This window comes from Balaenoptera physalus (assembly GCF_965194825.1).
Source record: "Balaenoptera physalus genome assembly, chromosome: 5".
Lineage (NCBI taxonomy): Eukaryota > Metazoa > Chordata > Mammalia > Artiodactyla > Balaenopteridae > Balaenoptera > Balaenoptera physalus.
The window spans coordinates 144,304,518-144,322,634 of record NC_138884.1 but is presented as its reverse complement, the minus strand read 5'-3'; the positions used below and the strand labels follow the sequence as shown (position 1 = coordinate 144,322,634).

At 38.3% G+C, this 18,117-nt stretch overlaps 1 protein-coding gene across 6 annotated transcripts; it reads left to right on the top strand.

Moving 5' to 3' along the window:
- The first annotated feature begins 205 nt into the window (after positions 1-205).
- PCDH18 (protocadherin 18) lies at positions 206-15,178 on the top strand. Of its 6 annotated transcripts, none has more exons than XM_082462123.1 (5): positions 206-3,245; positions 4,036-4,121; positions 4,212-4,375; positions 5,597-5,665; positions 12,035-15,178. In XM_082462123.1, the coding sequence occupies exons 1-4, from the start codon at positions 768-770 to the stop codon at positions 5,623-5,625; spliced, it is 2,757 nt and encodes a 918-aa protein (XP_082318249.1). In that variant the 5' UTR covers positions 206-767; the 3' UTR covers positions 5,626-5,665; positions 12,035-15,178. The 6 variants fall into 6 exon arrangements, with proteins under 6 accessions (XP_082318249.1, XP_082318248.1, XP_082318247.1 ...); XM_082462122.1 differs by having other exon boundaries at positions 4,033-4,121; positions 12,035-12,171; XM_082462121.1 differs by lacking the exon at positions 5,597-5,665 and having other exon boundaries at positions 4,033-4,121; positions 12,126-15,178.
- The last annotated feature ends 2,939 nt before the right edge of the window (positions 15,179-18,117 follow it).

Below are 18,117 nucleotides of genomic sequence, written 5' to 3'. Positions count from 1 at the left end.
CAGGGGAGGGGAGGGGTGGAGGGGAGCAGGGGAGGGGAGGGGTGGAGGGGAGCAGGGGAGGGGAGGGGTGGAGGGGAGCAGGGGAGGGGAGGGGTGGAGGGGAGCAGGGGAGGGGAGGGGTGGAGGGGAGCAGGGGAGGGGAGGGGCGGAGGGAGGGAGCCTGTCGGATCCTCCTCCTCCGTCTCGCTGCTTCTCTCTCCCTCTCCCACCCTCCACTCCCGTCCGCCCTGCCTTCGCTTTGCGGACTCCCTCGGCTTCTGATTTGGAAGGACGCTGATTGGCTGGAAGCGATTCAACGCACGCGGGGCAAGAGAGCTTTGTCTGAGTTGAAGTGAAGTTGTACAGATTTTAGACCGGAGTCAGCAATCACGGGCGTTTGGTCTCTGCAGCCGAGCGGAGAAAAGGAGAAAGAATCGCTGGGAAAAGAGCCACTGCAGACTCCGCCGGCGCCCTGCGATAGATGCACGCCGACTACACAAGCGGGGAAACGCGGACGTGACACTCTTTCGCCTGCCAAGAGGACAAACGGCCGCACAGATGCAAGGACTGGACTCCATGCCGATATTATCTGGGAGTCGTGACACGGTGTGTATAAGACAAAAGTTTGCGAGCTGTTAATTGCTGTGCTGTGTTATTGAGAGACGCTTTCAAGTTTCGAGTACCAAATGTAGCCTAGCTTTAAGTTGCCAAAGGAAGTTGAGGGAATTGCTTTGCTGTTTTAACTGGCTCTGTGAGAGGAAATCTCATAAAACTGACCGAGGTACCAAATGAATGCTAAAATGCACTTTAGATTTGTTTTTGCACTCCTGGTGGTATCTTTCAACTCCGAGGTACTGGGCAAGAATTTGAAATACAGGATTTATGAGGAGCAGAGGGTTGGATCGGTAATTGCAAGATTATCAGAGGATGTGGCTGATATTTTAGTTAAGCTACCTAATCCTTCTACTGTTCGCTTCCGAGCCATGCAGAGGGGCAATTCTCCTCTACTCGTGGTCAACGAGGATAGCGGGGAAATCAGCATAGGGGCAAAAATTGACCGCGAACAACTATGCCAGAAAAACTTGAACTGTTCCATAGAGTTTGATGTGATCACTCTACCCACTGAGCATCTGCAGCTTTTCCATATTGAAGTTGAAGTGCTGGATATTAATGACAATTCTCCCCAGTTTTCAAGACCTCTCATACCGATTGAGATATCAGAGAGTGCAGCAGTTGGGACTCGTATCCCTCTGGACAGTGCATTTGATCCGGATGTTGGGGAAAATTCCCTCCACACGTACTCTCTCTCTGCCAATGATTTTTTTAATATCGAGGTTCGGACTAGGACTGATGGAGCTAAGTATGCAGAACTCATAGTGGTCAGAGAGCTGGATCGGGAGCTGAAGTCAAGCTATGAGCTCCAGCTCACCGCCTCGGACATGGGGGTGCCTCAGAGGTCTGGCTCATCTATACTAAAAATCAGCATTTCCGACTCTAATGACAACAGCCCTGCTTTTGAGCAGCAGTCTTATATAATACAGCTCTTAGAAAACTCCCCCATTGGCACTTTGCTGCTAGATCTGAATGCCACTGATCCAGATGAGGGCGCTAATGGGAAAATCGTCTATTCCTTCAGCAGTCATGTGTCTCCCAAAATTATAGAGACTTTTAAGATTGATTCAGAAAGAGGACATTTGACTCTTTTCAAGCAAGTGGATTATGAGATCACCAAATCCTATGAGATTGATGTTCAGGCTCAGGATTTGGGTCCAAATTCAATCCCAGCTCACTGCAAAATTATAATTAAGGTTGTGGATGTTAATGACAATAAGCCTGAAATTAACATAAACCTCATGTCCCCTGGAAAAGAAGAAATATCTTATATCTTTGAAGGGGATCCTATTGACACATTTGTTGCCTTGGTCAGGGTTCAGGACAAGGATTCTGGGCTGAATGGAGAAATAGTTTGTAGGCTTCACGGACATGGTCACTTCAAACTTCAGAAGACTTACGAAAACAATTATTTAATCTTGACAAATGCCACGCTGGATAGAGAAAAGAGGTCTGAATACAGTTTGACTGTAATCGCTGAGGACAAGGGGACACCCAGTCTCTCAACAGTAAAACATTTTACTGTTCAAATCAATGATGTAAATGACAATCCACCCCACTTCCAGAGAAGTCGATACGAATTCGCAATCTCAGAGAATAACTCGCCAGGGGCATATATCACCACTGTCACAGCCACAGATCCCGATCTTGGAGAAAATGGGCAAGTTACATATACCATGTTGGAGAGTTTTATCCTGGGGAGTTCCATAACTACATATGTAACCATTGACCCGTCTAATGGAGCCATCTATGCCCTCAGAATCTTTGATCATGAGGAAGTGAGTCAGATCACTTTCGTGGTAGAAGCCAGAGATGGTGGAAGTCCAAAGCAACTTGTAAGCAATACCACAGTTGTACTCACCATCATTGATGAAAATGACAACATCCCTGTGGTTATAGGACCGGCACTGCACAATAATACCGCAGAAATCTCCATCCCCAAAGGGGCTGAAAGCGGCTTTCATGTCACAAGAATAAGGGCAATGGACAGAGACTCTGGTGTGAATGCTGAACTCAGCTGCTCCATAGTAGCAGGTAATGAGGAGAATATCTTCGTAATTGATCCACGATCATGTGACATCCATACCAACGTCAGCATGGAATCTGTTCCCTACACAGAATGGGAGCTCTCAGTTGTCATCCAGGACAAAGGCAATCCTCAGCTGCATACCAAAGTCCTTCTGAAGTGTATGATCTTTGAATATGCAGAGTCAGTGACAAGTACAGCCATGACCTCAGTAAGCCAGGCATCCTTGGATGTCTCCATGATTATAATTATTTCCTTAGGAGCAATTTGTGCAGTGTTGTTGGTTATTATGGTGCTGTTTGCAACTAGGTGTAACCGAGAAAAGAAAGACACTAGATCCTACAACTGCAGGGTAGCGGAATCAACTTACCAGCATCACCCAAAAAGACCCTCCAGGCAGATCCACAAAGGGGACATCACATTGGTGCCTACCGTAAACGGCACTCTGCCCATCAGATCTCATCACAGACCGTCTCCTTCTTCATCTCCTACCTTAGAAAGAGGGCAAATGGGCAGCCGGCAGAGTCACAACAGTCACCAGTCCCTCAACAGTTTGGTGACAATCTCATCGAACCACGTGCCAGAGAATTTCTCATTAGAACTCACCCATGCCACCCCTGCTGTTGAGGTAAGATCATACCCTCCACCTATTCACTGACAAAGTCAGCTGTTAGTGATCAGAAGTTGTGTATGTGTTAGTTCTTAAACGTTTCCATTACTAAGTAACAATACTAACAATATGCAAATTAAATAGGATACCAGTTACATTATGTAGGTATAGCAAGTATACACACATTTTGCATACTGTCTTAAGGTTTTCATAAAGAATTTACTTGCATGTACCATGTGTAATATTGAAAAGTAAATGTGAAGCTAGCAAAGGACTATCTAATTAGAGTCCCCTTATCCTCAGATTATGATACTTCAAGCTAGAAATAAACAGGCTTGCTTTATTCTCAATAGTTGTGGTCTCTAAGAAAAATTAAAAACTGGTGTCTCCAGAATCCCATCTCAGTGCATGTGTATTTGTTCAGCTTTTGAAATGTTTCTGACATTATTTTAACTACATGTGTTAGAATGTATTTTACAGCATTTTCCATGTATTTTTATAACTGATCACTTTAATCTGAACTATAAGATAGAGGGAATCAATCAGTTTTCTATAAAGGAATCCTCTTTCAAAAAGAGAATGGCAGCTGTATGAGCGCATCCAAATTTCTCTGGGATGCACTTCAGTTCTGTTTGGTGGCTGGCTGCATGGTCCTTCAGAGTGCAGCGTATGTAAATCTTTAAAACGGAGGTAGTATGTTCAGTTAATTAGCACGAAATAGTGAGTAACTGTATTTGCTTGCTTAAAGCTTTTGAGTACTGGGGGATTTGTTTCCAGGAATCAGTACTGTCTGTTTGGTTTCCAGCAGGTCTCCCAGCTTCTTTCAATGCTTCACCAGGGACAATATCAACCAAGGCCAAGTTTTCGAGGAAACAAATATTCCAGGAGCTATAGGTATGAATTACCCTCGTGCTACCTATTAAGTCTCAGATAACACGAACGCTGAAGACTAAAAACTATACTTTCTCTGATTTCTCTTTCTAGATATGCCCTTCAAGACATGGACAAATTTAGCTTGAAAGACAGTGGCCGTGGTGACAGTGAAGCAGGAGACAGTGATTATGATTTGGGGCGAGATTCTCCAATAGACAGGTTGCTGGGCGAAGGATTCAGCGACCTGTTTCTTACAGATGGAAGAATTCCAGCAGGTAAGAGCGTGGTGATAGATAAATCCTTATTTTCAGATCGACTACACCAGTGAAGTGAGCAATTTCTCCCATGCTTTTACTTCTTCTTTGTTCTTTGCACTAAAGTTATCTGTAATACACACACCATTAGCAGTGAACATAGACTGAAACAATTTTAAATTGTTTAATTAAAATTCATAGTAAACAGTTGGTAGAGAAAGGGAATAAGCAGGAGAGTTTAAGAGGACAAGACGGAAGGAGTGGGGAGAGGAGGAGAGAAAATGACCCCACTCCCCTCCTCTCTCTACCCCCATCTACTACCGTCATAGGACACTCTTGAGCAACTCTGTAAAATTACTGGGTGGTTGTTTTTATTCAGAGAGCCTGTTTTGGTGCCTAGTGGTGAACTGGACTATAATTTGGAGGACACATTTCCTGTGATGGGAACCAACTCGCATAATCAGAGATTAAAATACACCAGGGAATGGTACACTTTAATCACTAAAAATAGGAGAAAGAATGCATCTTTGTAGGTGGTAGGCATGGAATAATGTTGCCACCTTTCATTTTATGTGTCCACTGTAAATGGAAGAGGAACAGGAGTCCAAGAGGGGAATTTATAACTACACAGCTAGATGGAGGAGACCCTATTAAGTTACGAGCTATATTTTCCTTAGACTCCCTTCTCTCCAATCCTGCAGTAGAAACTCTCAGATCCCGCTGAGTAAATACTGGCTGCATCACTGTAGCAACCCTGTTACTAAAGACTGTAATAATATATCAACCCTTAGGAACATATTCCTTTGGCTACTTATGTTTCTAAATTCCACGAAATGTTGATCAAATAACTGCCACCTGACAAATGAATAAGTGAAGTGATAAATGAAAGAAAGGCAGAACAAAACTATATTACCTTGCTGAGTCCATGGAACAACTGTTTTCTAAGTACAGATAAATAAGAGAGTTTAGGAAATAGACATGGGAGAGCTTCAGAGAGCCAGAGAAATTCAGTGGAAATCAGTACATAGGAACTCTCTCTCTCGTAAACTGAAGTGGTAGTGGCGGCAGTAGCTGCAGCAGTATTAATATTAGTCCTAGCAGTCGCAGCAGTGGTTACCAGCGACGCCCTAGTACTTACTCTGGGCCCATGAGGAATTCTATACCTGAACAACTTCTTGCAACACTTTGACACAGGAATTAATGGTGGCGGTAATAACAGTAGTGTTCATATTTTTTTTTTAGATTTGAAAACTGAAGCTTATAAAGGTTAAAAAAAAGTATCCAAAATCAAGCAATTTGTACATGATAGAGGTGAGATTTGAACCTATCCCTCTACTCATTAAACACTAATCTATCAAGAATAATATAAAGTAACAGGTTTTTATTTTTTTGTAATATGTTGAATGTCATATTTGTTCTTACATTCTAAAGTCTTACAGTACTACTGTCTGTAACCTATTAAATGCTGCTTATTTAATTATGCTATTACCGTAATAGATACTGCATTTCTGGCAGGATGAATGTATGGGAAGGACTTCTAGTGGCATGGAGGGCTACAATCAATGTACACTGAGAGCCGAGATACTTAGAGTCACCCATGGTGTCTTTTTCTTTTTCTTTTTTTAATGCATAGACTCCCTAGACCCATTTAAAGAGAAATCCTTGAAAACCTAGTGGAATATATATGGCCTAAGACAACTTGCTCAAAGAGAAACAGTTTTATTCTTCTTACCCATGAAATGAAAGAGCGGGCTGAATTTCTATGATTCTGTGATCCTGATGGAACTCTAATTTTGAATATTGATCCCTAGTTTTGAATAAGATGATTTCCCAAATTACATTATTTCATAAAACAGAAAAGTAAAATCATGGGTATAATATCAATTATCTCATTATATATGTTATTTTTTCACTTGTAGAAAGTCGACTCATTGACACAATTCTATCAGTATAGTTAAAAGGAGAATAACTGCTCCTACTTAGATAACCTTGCCATTTCTGAGCCTAAATTATACCTAAAGTCCTTTTTTAATTCTGAAATTATATAATTCAATAGCTAATCATGGTCTAATTTTTTAAAAAAGGTCACGATGCCTCTTTCACTCTACCCTATATTTTCAAAGTTACCACCACCAGCTATGTTCATGGCAGGAGAGTTACCTAATGCTTGAATTAAAGTAATTAAAGTAAATGTTAAAGAATAAAGACATCTGGGAAACAACAGGTGGACACTGATAAACTCTAGATAATAGTGAGCCTTATTTAGTGAGTAACTTGAGTCTCCGCCTAAGTTACATTTCTTTTCAAAGTTAGAGGCTCACCTTTATATTATCACTAACACCAGTGAATATATAGACAATTCTTTACAAAACAATTCCATATTTACACAATCATACTTAATCTGGGTGTGTGGTGGGAGAGCTGGGGTATGGCATCGTACTGCAATAGACTGTATCAGAGTACATACACTTCTGCCTGGCCAGCAACCTGTCTCTATGTGGGGTGTTGTAGAAAGTATTCTCGAGGCATAGAGCACCAGGAAATCACCAATGACCCATAAAATATCTTAAGCTTTATGCATGGTTGGCTATTAGAAATGTGCATAATCAAATATCTGTACAAAGATAACCATCCCTTAATTATGACCATCATTCTGATGATACATCACCCATATTCTGGCTTATTCTTCACGCTGGCAGCTTCTGCTGGCACATTAGGGTGTAAAATTTGTGCTTTGTAAACTTTATATTCCCAGGAAATATCCCAAGTAGAAAAAAAAAAAAAAAGTCCACATCTGAATGCCATTAACAGAAATCAGCACAGTTTTTCTAAAGCATGAATATTTTTAGAACTTCAGTGTGTTATTCCAACAATGTTTTTTCTGCATTAGACTGTGATCAAATATAGATTATGTTATGTTGCTTTGCCTGCCAAACAGGGTCATTTCTGGTCATTCATTCTATTAATTCCCACAGGAGGATCCTGCATTCTGAGCAGTAAAGTCAGCACGCATTTTTGTCTGTTGGCTCATGTTTGTCAACATACTTTCTTCCTTACTCAGTCAACTTTGAACCACAACACTTCATATACGCTTGCAAAATCTCACTTTTCCCAAAGTGTTAGCTACACCAGGATGTTCTTGTGATACCCCTCCTTGATTGGGCACATTCCATTTTTTTATCATTGTATCATCTGTGATTACTTAATTCAAACATTTGTCTTTAATTCCATGTCCTCACCATTCTCATGGCTGGTATCCTACTTCTGGCCTTTCTTCCATGGCTGGTTTTCTGTACCAGCACATGAATTGATATTCACTCTCCAGTAGCTTCTTTCTTTGTCAAATCTTTCTTTCATACAGCTTGAACAACTTTTTCAGAACATTTTAATTTATACTTTTTGTTTCAAAAGCAATAATTGACTTTTGTTGCCTGGCAACACCTAATTCAGCTATTTATCTTGGCATTCCAAGGCCAATGAAATCCACTCCTAGCTTATTAACTTTCAATTTTTTTTTTTTTTTGTATCTTTTGCAATAGGCAGAGCCATCTCTTCCCGTAACACACCAATCCTTTGCTCATGTCACCTTTCTGCCTGAAAAAGTGGCTTCTCTTCACTTTGTCTTCTATTCATCTCTCAAAGTTTGTTTCAGGTTGCTCTTTCTTTAACTACTTCAGCATCCACCTCTACTCTTTTCTTTTTTTAAATTTTATTTTTACTGAAGTAGAGTTGCTGTACAATATTATATAAGTTATAGATGTACAATATAGTGATTCACAGTTTTTAAAGGTTATACTCCATTTACAGTTATTATAGAACATTGGCTATATTCCCTGTGCTGTACAATATATCCTTGTAGCTTATTTATTTTATACCTAACAGTTTGTACTGCTTAATCCCTTACCCCTATCTTGCCCCTCCCCACTTCCGTCTCTCCACTGTTAACAACTAGCTTGTTCTCTACATCCGTGAGTCTGCTTCTTTTTTGTTATATTCACTAGTTTCTTGTAGTTTTTTAGATTCCACATATAAGTGACATCATACAGTTTTTTTTTTTTTTTTCTTTTTTTAACATGCCCTCATCATCGTATAGTTTGGCACTTTAACTGGGCATTTATGACCTCATTTGTAACACCTGATTATTCTTATACCAGAAGCCATTTGAGGGCAGGAAGCTATCATAGCACTTTACATATGGCAGGCTCTTAATAGATAATTGATTGATCACTCAATGACTAATGGCTTGATAGATGTTAGGCATATGTTTTTCTTCTTATGTCCCATGCTTGCTTCCTGCCCTACCTAAAAGGTCTAGCACAGGGGCAAAATTGGCCATCATGCTGTGGGAAAAAAGAGTTCTCTGTTTCCCCATGACTTTCCCTTTCCAGAAGAAATTTAACCACCTGACAGAGCTTTCAAGGAGCGACAGGAAGGTTGGCCACTTGCACCACTAGCCAACAAGTTCTGATTCATTGGATACGGTGTGGAACATCTGTGGCTCTAAGTTACATGTACACTGAGGATGATTTCGAACAGTTGAGTCTCAGGAAAAAGGTTGAAAGTATCAATGAAATTAAGAAATGCCCTCTTCTGTGTCACTGCTCTTCCATCTCTATTATTTTGGCCCTCCTGCTCTCCATTAGTCTTTATTCATCAATTTTTCATATTTTTTGAATTTTAAAATTTTATGTTAATTTATTTTTTTATTACTAAAGCCCCATTTATTTACTGTGAAGTTATAAAATAGCATTCCCTGTCTAAAAACTCCTATGACCAAATTTATTTTTAATATGAACTGTTGTTTGAATCACCCAGATGGTACTGATGGTTATTTTCATTATGTTCAGTTCTCTAGAAAGCTGATCATGCTCGGGATTCTTAGAAGCTTGTGTAATTTTTCCTTTTTCCCCCTGTCATTAAAAATTAAAATAAAACAAAGCCAATCAAACAATTAAGTCCTTCCCACAGAATTAAAGACCAGAAAACAAACGGAGAGGTGTCATCAGGTCTGTTCCCCTTCCTTCTAAAAGGATGTGAGTACGACAATATAGACAGGTCTCCTTTCCATTTTCAGAGACTCAGGGAATTAGGAAAAAAAAATTCATTACCACTTTGATAGTTACTTCAGTACTTAGAAAACCTCACTGCTATGAAGGTATTCCAGTTACTTTCAACACGTTTTGGTTTTGTCCACATTTAAATGATGAACAACGACAGTTGGTAAATATTTCCAAATAGTAATAATGCATTAACTCAGCACATCTAAACATCTTTTTATTCTTGCTTATTTAAATGTAACCTTTCTTCATAGCAAAATGACACAAGGATTCTCAATATTGCTGTCTTTCTCTCATGCCATTGTGATTCCCATGGGATTGGCATTCACACTATCCAGCATCTTCCCTACTTTGAATTTCTAGCCTTCCTAGCAAGCAGACGTTTCTTCTCACAGTTCTTGCTCTCATTTTTGTCCCTCAACTTACCCCTTCTCTATTAAAAATTGAGGCCCAGAATGGATGAGGTATAAGGACAGAATTATCTTCAAGGCTCAAATGATGAAAAGCAGTGACTTCCACACCTTTGAACAAAGTCCCTTACTTCTCCTTTTCTGAAAGGCAACATTTATTCTTCACTTTTCTTTTTTGTGCATAAATCTTTTCCAAAATTTTCTTTTAAGGCATAAGAACACTAAATACGGGATCTACCCTGCTAACAAAGTTTTAACCATACAATACAGTATCATTAATTGTAGGTACAGTGTTGTACAGCAGAGCTCTTGAACTTAATCTTGCTTAACTGAAAATTTATGCCTGTTAATCAGCAATTCCCCCATTTCCCCCTCTCCCTAATCCCTGTTAACCACCCTTTCACTCCTGGATTCTATGAGTTTGACCATTTTAGATGCCTCATATACAGGGAATCGTGCAGTTATGTGTCATCCTGTGACTAGCTTATTTCTTATTTCGCTAAGCTTAATGTCCTCAAGATTCATCCACATTATCACATATTAGAGAGTTTTCTTCTTTCTTAAGGTGGAATAATATTCCATTGTATGCGTATACTACATTTCCATTAAACATTCAGTGGGCATTTAGGTTGTTTTCACATCTTGGTTATTGTGAACAGTGCTGTAGTGAACAGAAGAATGCTAATATCTCTTCGAGATCCTGATTTCAACTCTTTTGGATATATATCCAAAGATGGGATTACTGGCTCATACAGTAGTTCTCTTTTTTAATTTTTTGAGTAACCTCCATATTATTTTCCATAGTGGTTGCACCATTTTACATTCCCCACAACAGTGTACAAGGGTTCCAAGTTTTCCTCACTCCCCCTCACTTGTTATTGTTTGGGTTTTTTGGTTTGTGTTTTATTACAGCCATCCTGTAATAAAACTGGTTTGAGGTGATTTCTTATGGTGCTTTTTGATTTGCATTTCCCTGATGATTAGAAAATATGTAGCTAATGCCCACTCTATGCAGACACTTCAGACCTTTCCCAGGTGCTGGGGGTACAACAATAAGCACACTGGACAACTAGCTTCCCCTGACCAGGGATTTGGCATTGGTCAAGAGTCAGCCTTTTTTTAGCAATAACTTGGGAGGAAGAGAAATCTTTCTTAAGCAGCCAGATCTACAGAATTAGCTCTGAATATGTTAGTATGGCTGATATCAATCCAATTTTCATTCAAATCTAAGATAATTACTTTGCATTTTCTGAATTCTGTCATTTGCTCTAAAATGAAATCATGATATTGAAGAGACCTAAGCTGTCACTGAAAAAGATGGATGGTTTGTGGAGTATATTTTACATCTTCACATTTCTTGGTTGTTCTGTAGTTTAGTTATCACATTTGCCAAATTGAGAGTTTTGCCCTCTTCATTTTTCTGCTTTTCTCATATCATCGATTATTTTCTATGAGTGTAACCACTCACATTCCAACAGTGCATCATAACATCTGGAAGAACTAACCAATGGTTTTTCATATTCTTCTTCTTTTGTTGACTTCTCCAACTCTTTGAATTTCAAACCTCTAAAAGGCTTCTTAACAGGGTAACTGCAGATGCCTGGTATTTGAGGATAATTTGCACTGCTGTTTTAAGGAACAAGTCGATAAATAATCCAGAATACTTTTAATAGAGATTGATAAGTATAATTACCTGATAGCTTATTATATTCTCAATGCCTCCATTAAAAGTAAAGTAGGTCAGATAGACCTCAACATCTAGAAGGTACTCGGTGGTAGTACTCAAGGCTTATCTGGTGGCATTCTAAAGTTATGGATTTCCCCTTACAGCTCTGGGTTTTTATAGAGTTTATGTTCAGCAAATATTTCATCACCCACACCTTAGCTCTTTTCCAAACTTCTTCATTAGTAAGTTGTCAATCCATCTTCTCATTACATGAGTAGCAGACGATATCCCTGAGAAGTACATGAGTCATAACCCTCCTTTGCTTATCTGATAGACAAAAATATATATATACCAGGTCCATAAAACCAGGAGTCAAATCAAAATTGTAACTGTAGTCCACCTCACATGTATAATAATGGGTTAGTATCATGGTCGTAGTTTAAAATTGTCTTATTCTATGTTTAAAATAAAAAAATGATAATTTTTTCTATTATTTTGAGTCACACGAAGTATAATAACGAATCCCCACTGCTTTCCTTGAGTGCAGCTATGCGGCTGTGCACGGAAGAGTGCAGGGTCCTGGGACACTCTGACCAGTGCTGGATGCCACCTCTGCCCTCACCTTCCTCTGATTATAGGAGTAACATGTTCATTCCGGGGGAAGAATTCCCAGCACAGCCCCAGCAGCAACATCCGCATCCGAATCTTGAGGATGACACCCAGCCAGTAGATGCTGGTGAGAAGAAGAAGAGTTTTTCCACTTTTGGGAAGGATTCCCCAAACGATGAGGACTCTGGGGGTACCAGCACGTCCTCTCTGCTCTCGGAAATGAGCAACGTGTTCCAGCGCCTCTTACCCCCTTCCCTGGACACCTATTCTGAGTGCAGTGACATGGATCGATCCAACTCTCTGGAACGCCGGAAGGGACCTTTGTCAGCCAAGACTGTGGGTTACCCACAAGGGGTGGCGGCCTGGGCGGCCAGTACGCATTTTCAAAACCCCACCACCAACTCTGGCCCCCCACTTGGAACTCACTCCAGTGTGCAGCCTTCTTCAAAATGGTTGCCGGCCATGGAGGAGATCCCTGAAAATTATGAAGAGGATGATTTTGACAATGTGCTCAACCACCTCAATGATGGCAAACACGAACTCATGGATGCCAGTGAGCTAGTGGCTGAGATTAACAAACTGCTTCAAGATGTCCGCCAGAGCTAGGAAATGACAGCAAAGCATTTTTGTTTCCATATATGTGGAAATAGGGGACGGCGAAAACCCTGCAAGAACTGGCATTGCCACATAGTTGCATTTATCATAAATGTGTCTGTGTATATTGAATATTAAATACTGTATTTTCGTATGTACACAATGCAAGTGTGATTATTTTAATCTGTATTTTAAAAATACATTTGTACCTTATATTTATGTGTAATTTAACAGACAAATTTTATTTTTTTACTCCCATGATAAACATGTGTCTCCTAATCATGTAGAAACTAGCCACTGTTCAAATCTGATATAATATGCAACCACAAAGTATAAAGGCACTGCTTAGATTAGTTATGTTGGGGAAGAAACTGTTAGGCTGTAGGGACAATCCCACTAAAGCATTATTCAATTCTTAGTTCCATTAAGTGATCCAGCTTCTATTTTCTTTAACTTTTTAAAAAAAGTAAGCATCAAGAAAAATGTTTAACTCTTTTATTATTATCGTTGTTATTATTTTTACTGGTCTCTGCTAGTTCTGAGAGTTGGACTCTTACAGTAAAATTGAAACATGAGGTGAAATTTTATTTCAGGACTGGGAAGTATCTTTCACAGACAATGATGTAAAAAAACAGGACTAGAATCGGTTTTCTAACTCCCAGGCTCCTACTATTCCAGGACATCACACTGGCCTGTTCTTGAGAATATTTCTGCTAAAGTATTATCATCTATTCATAATCAAGGTAAACAATGAATTTTATTCCATCCTTGTAATATGAGAGGTGCCCCAAGGAAATGGAATCTGTCTTTTAAATGGATAACAGTGTGTATTTTAACAGCATAAAGTATTAATGGACAAAGACAATTATGTCGGTGTCCCTCCTAGGGTAGTAAATATAATTGATTTATCCTGAAACTCTTCTATTTGAATCTTCCCCTCTCCTCTCACAATACTTGAACATGTTTATTTTTTGTAATGTTTTTCACTATAACTCTTCACTCTTAGCTTTTGTCTCTAGTGCATGATCTCATATTTTTGCTTTTATTTTTAGTATAAGAACATTTATAAAATTACAGTTTTTGTTATTGCAATTCTGTTTTATTTGTTGTGTGACAAACGGCAAATTCTTTATTTATTGTGCTGTTATCTCTCTGTGTGGAATGCCTTGGAAAGGGAGATCGTTGTTATTATGACTTCTCATTTATGACCTAGCTTCTATTAATGTTATTTCTATGAATACACTATCTTGATTGTACTCTCCAGAAAATTTTACTGTCAATGAAAATAAAAGGAAAATTGAAGTAAAGCTAAAGAACTGTCCATACATCAGAGTGCTGTTCCTACATATATGTTCAAAAGTTTTGCATGAAGCATACCCCTCATGAGAGGGTAATTCAGAGTTGTGTTTTGAATAGTAGAGAGGGAATATTCAACTGGCTTGGAAACAAGAAAAACCACAATGGAAAAGGAATGAATTTGAGATCTGTAATGGAAATGAAAGCAGTCTACCATATTTCCAGTAGATTAAAGAATTGAAATGCATTTGAAGTATAAAGAAAAAGGAATAATCAACAGTAACCACTTGAACATTTCTCAAATTATTTCTCAGACCATTTTGTGTTAAGTTGTGTCAGGAAAAAAAGTGTACCCTTACACTGTTTTCAAGAGGTGAAAATATTTTCTTTGGTTTACTAGTAGGGAAATGAAATACTAGGAAAGTTACATAACCTTAAAATGGAGGAAACTCAGATATTTTCATTCTCAACTGAGTACCACATCAAATAGATGTGTTATGTCTTTCAAAAGGCACATTTTCCTTTGTAGAAGGGATTACAATTACAAGTGAAATTTCAGTTTATTTTTCAGTAGATTACACACACAAATGCTAACCACATTGAAATACATTTTGCTTTTCAACTTCACTTCCTTTCAGTACATATTATCATTAAGAAAAAGACTTTCATAACTTCACTGTTCTTAATTTAAAGCACCAACAGTAATTCAGGAAGCAAAGCTCGAAATCAATGTTCGAATGATGTAAAGTAAATAAAAGGCAACACTGTATGAAACAGAAGAGCTTTGTACATTGTCTGTACAGGAAGCATTCCGGGTCTCAGGCTGCTTGTTTCTCCAGCCTCCCCGCTCTTCTTACTTCCCATGCCCCAGGTTAAGGGATATTAGGGCAAGCTTTTCACTTTTCACTCTTGTTCTTTTCACAGGTAATATTATCTCAGTGAAGGCTGGAGTGTCTGATGCCATGATAGCAACCTAAGTTCTCATCAAATTTATATTTCCTCTTCTTTGATACCATGCCCTTCCTCAGATTGAAACAACCAAAAAGCACTTCAGTCAAGGATATCCCTTCCTCCATTTGGCCCCAATGGATTCCCTTAAATGTTCTTCAGTGATAATCATCCATTAAGGGAAACATCTTCCAATAATGTAATTTGACACTGAATCTGTTGCTTAACATATTTTCCTTTTAAATGCTCATAGGATGATTAGAATTGGCTTTCTTCAGACTCTTATAAGTTACTATATTAACACGGTTATTCATTTATCATTTCTTTCTTTCTTGGTATTTGGCAGATGGGGCTCATAACTTTGCTAAACATTTAAATTCTTGTTCCTCCTGTCACACATATATCAAATTTACCACTTACCGATACATAACTGTTAAGGCAAAAGATGGGTAAGTTACTGTCTTATTGGAGTCACTGAAGAAGTGTCATTTGTGAAAATCAGCTTAGCTTCCTTGTTTCATCCATTTGATACCAGCTAATGTCAGAAAATATTCAAAACTGAGTTTGAATTACTGACACGTTAAAATTCAAAGAATAGTGAATCTATGTAAAATTTAGTTGTATGGGTGAAAAACGGATTGTCTGACATAGCAACCTGCAATCCTGCATGAACTCACAGAACTGATCCGAGACAATTCAGGCAATTTGCCGAACTATCAAAAAGTTTTGATGTTTCTGTTCCAATTCAATATATCTTGATTAAACATCATCACAGTATCAAAGATAAAAGGATACACTGAATAGGCAATAAATATTGCTATATAAAATTAAAGCCAAACCATATGAAAGTCTTAAAGATTTGTGTTGAGTTTTAAAAAGGAAAAATAATGCAGGAATTTTTTTTTAAAGCCAGCATGTTGACTTCCTTAATTGCAGGTTAAATTCATAAAACAAAGCTATCATATATTTATAAACTGCCTTATATATTGTGAAAGTGTAAGATGCAAAACTGATTGTAATCATTTTTAATATGTTAGGATTTCTCTGTGAATGTTAGAAACATTTCTATGTGGTTATATAACATTTTAACTTAATAAATTAAGTATTTGGGGCACTGAAGATTCATCTCATTCAGTTTAGTTTCTAGAAGAAGCAGTAAGTCACTTTTTTGAAATCACTGAATAATACCTAAAGTATTACATTGCAATTGGAAAAAAAACTTTATTGCCCAAATTGTGGCTTCATTCTTCAACTGTGTAACAGGAGTCATAGTCAAGTACATACATTTTGTATAACAGAAATAATAGGACATTTAATATAATCTAAACCAAAAAATAATTAACAGGTAGGCACTGTATAATAGATCTGAAAATGATAGTCTCTACTTCTCATTAATTTAACTTTTTATTTTATAAGATAGCTTATACAACTTGTGGAGCTGTTAAAAGAATTTTATGGGGAGCTGGTATTGCAAAAATTGCTACCAGAATTTACTGACTTCCTGACTTCTAAAATTGCAATAACACATCCTACCCTGGCACTTGAAAATAATAGTTTTCTATTTCCTTTTATGACTTCTGAAAGTTGCTCCTAATTCTTGTTTGCTTTTTCAGATTTTATCCCTTCAATTTATTTATTTTATGGTACTCCTCCTTGATAATTTATCCTACTGTCCACATTTTATAACAATCTTCTCCAAATTTTTGCATGTATATAGTTCTTTATACAGCCACCTAGGTTTTTTATCAATCTTTTCACGTCCTTCCTTTGCTATTAGTATTACAGGGATCATATTTTTGAGATATGAAGCCAATATCTTTTCATTCTCAATAAACCTTGCTCCTCTGATTCACTAGTTTAATAGAAGGGCAAATTTATATAATTAAGAACAAAGGGGTCATTTCATTTGTTCTATGTTTTATAAAAGTTTTTGAGTGCTTATAGACACACTAGCATAGAAAATTTGACTTTTATTGAGGGAGGAAATTCTTTTTTCTAAATATAAAACACTTCCCTTTACGTACTAAGGGTTAGGCTGGGAAGGGTGAGCTTGGAGTTTTACTATGAGCCAAAGTTAAGCGCAAGAGAATGAATATTAAGTAAGAAAGGGCCATAACCATAGAAAAGAAAGATAAGTTAGGCAGCTGTTGAGAGCATAAAGCCCTAGAGGTGAATAAATTGAGAAGGGTGAAATATCAGGTTTTAGTGTCTTTATTCCCACCTCCAGTGATCTTTAGAAGAAGCTGTACAACAAAGCAATACCTCTGGGGAAGGTGCTCCCCCTTTCCCTGACCCTCCCTGCTCAGGAGTGCAGACATGGAAGGAAGAGGTGCAGGTGTGTATGTATGTCTCTGGGGCAGCACTTCTCCTCTTCTCTGCCTTTGGATGGCCTGCAGGAGATTCAGACTTTCTTCCTTACCCAAAATGGGGGAGAAGCTGATATTATCAACTGTATTACCTTTCAAACTGCTTTTATCTAAATGAAGGAAACCCTTCTAAAAACCCCAGGTGCATTCTTGTTTTATTAAAAGGTACATTCTGCAGTTTAAAATAACTAATCACAAAATAGTCTAGGCAGAAGAAGCATAGGCTTTTCCTTTGGAAGAAGACCTTTGTGTTAGAGTTTTAGGTTCCAAATAATCTATACAACTTCCAGGAAATCTTGTTACACTGAGATGCAACATCCAAAAATGGAAGTAAGAATATTTCATAAATTCTCACCAGAAAAATATTTTGCCAGTCTCTGCCTTGTGACTTGTATCTCTTCTGCAAACGTATGCCTGGAGGCTGTCAGTGTGGACTTTGTGAACTTCCTCTAGAGATTTTCGGTAATTGCCAGAAGTATAGGCGGTAACAACATGACAAGTCTACATAGCAATAAGCAAAGTGTCACTGAAGGAAAAGTCTACAAAGGACCAACCACTACAAATGACTTATTCCTTCACTGCTTTTTCTCCCGTCCCTTTCTCCTCATTTTCTCCTCGGGTGGCATTTGAGTAGAGGGGCAGTATGTAAATCATTCCTTAATTTAACAAATATTTATGGTGCAATTACTGTCAGATAATGATCCAGGTGTTTGAGATACATTGTTGAACAAAACAGACAAAAAAGACATGAAGACCACTACACACCTATTAGAACAGCCAAAATCTGGAACACTGACAACCCCAAACGCTGACACGG

Excerpts from the sequence above, each read along its gene's own strand:
- PCDH18 (XM_082462118.1), top strand. The coding sequence starts at position 768 with ATGAATGCTAAAATGCACTTTAGATTTGTTTTTGCACTCCTGGTGGTA. Across the intron at positions 3,246-4,032 it reads ATGCCACCCCTGCTGTTGAG|CAGGTCTCCCAGCTTCTTTC; the intron begins GTAAGATCATAC and ends TTTGGTTTCCAG. Across the intron at positions 4,122-4,211 it reads AAATATTCCAGGAGCTATAG|ATATGCCCTTCAAGACATGG; the intron begins GTATGAATTACC and ends TTCTCTTTCTAG.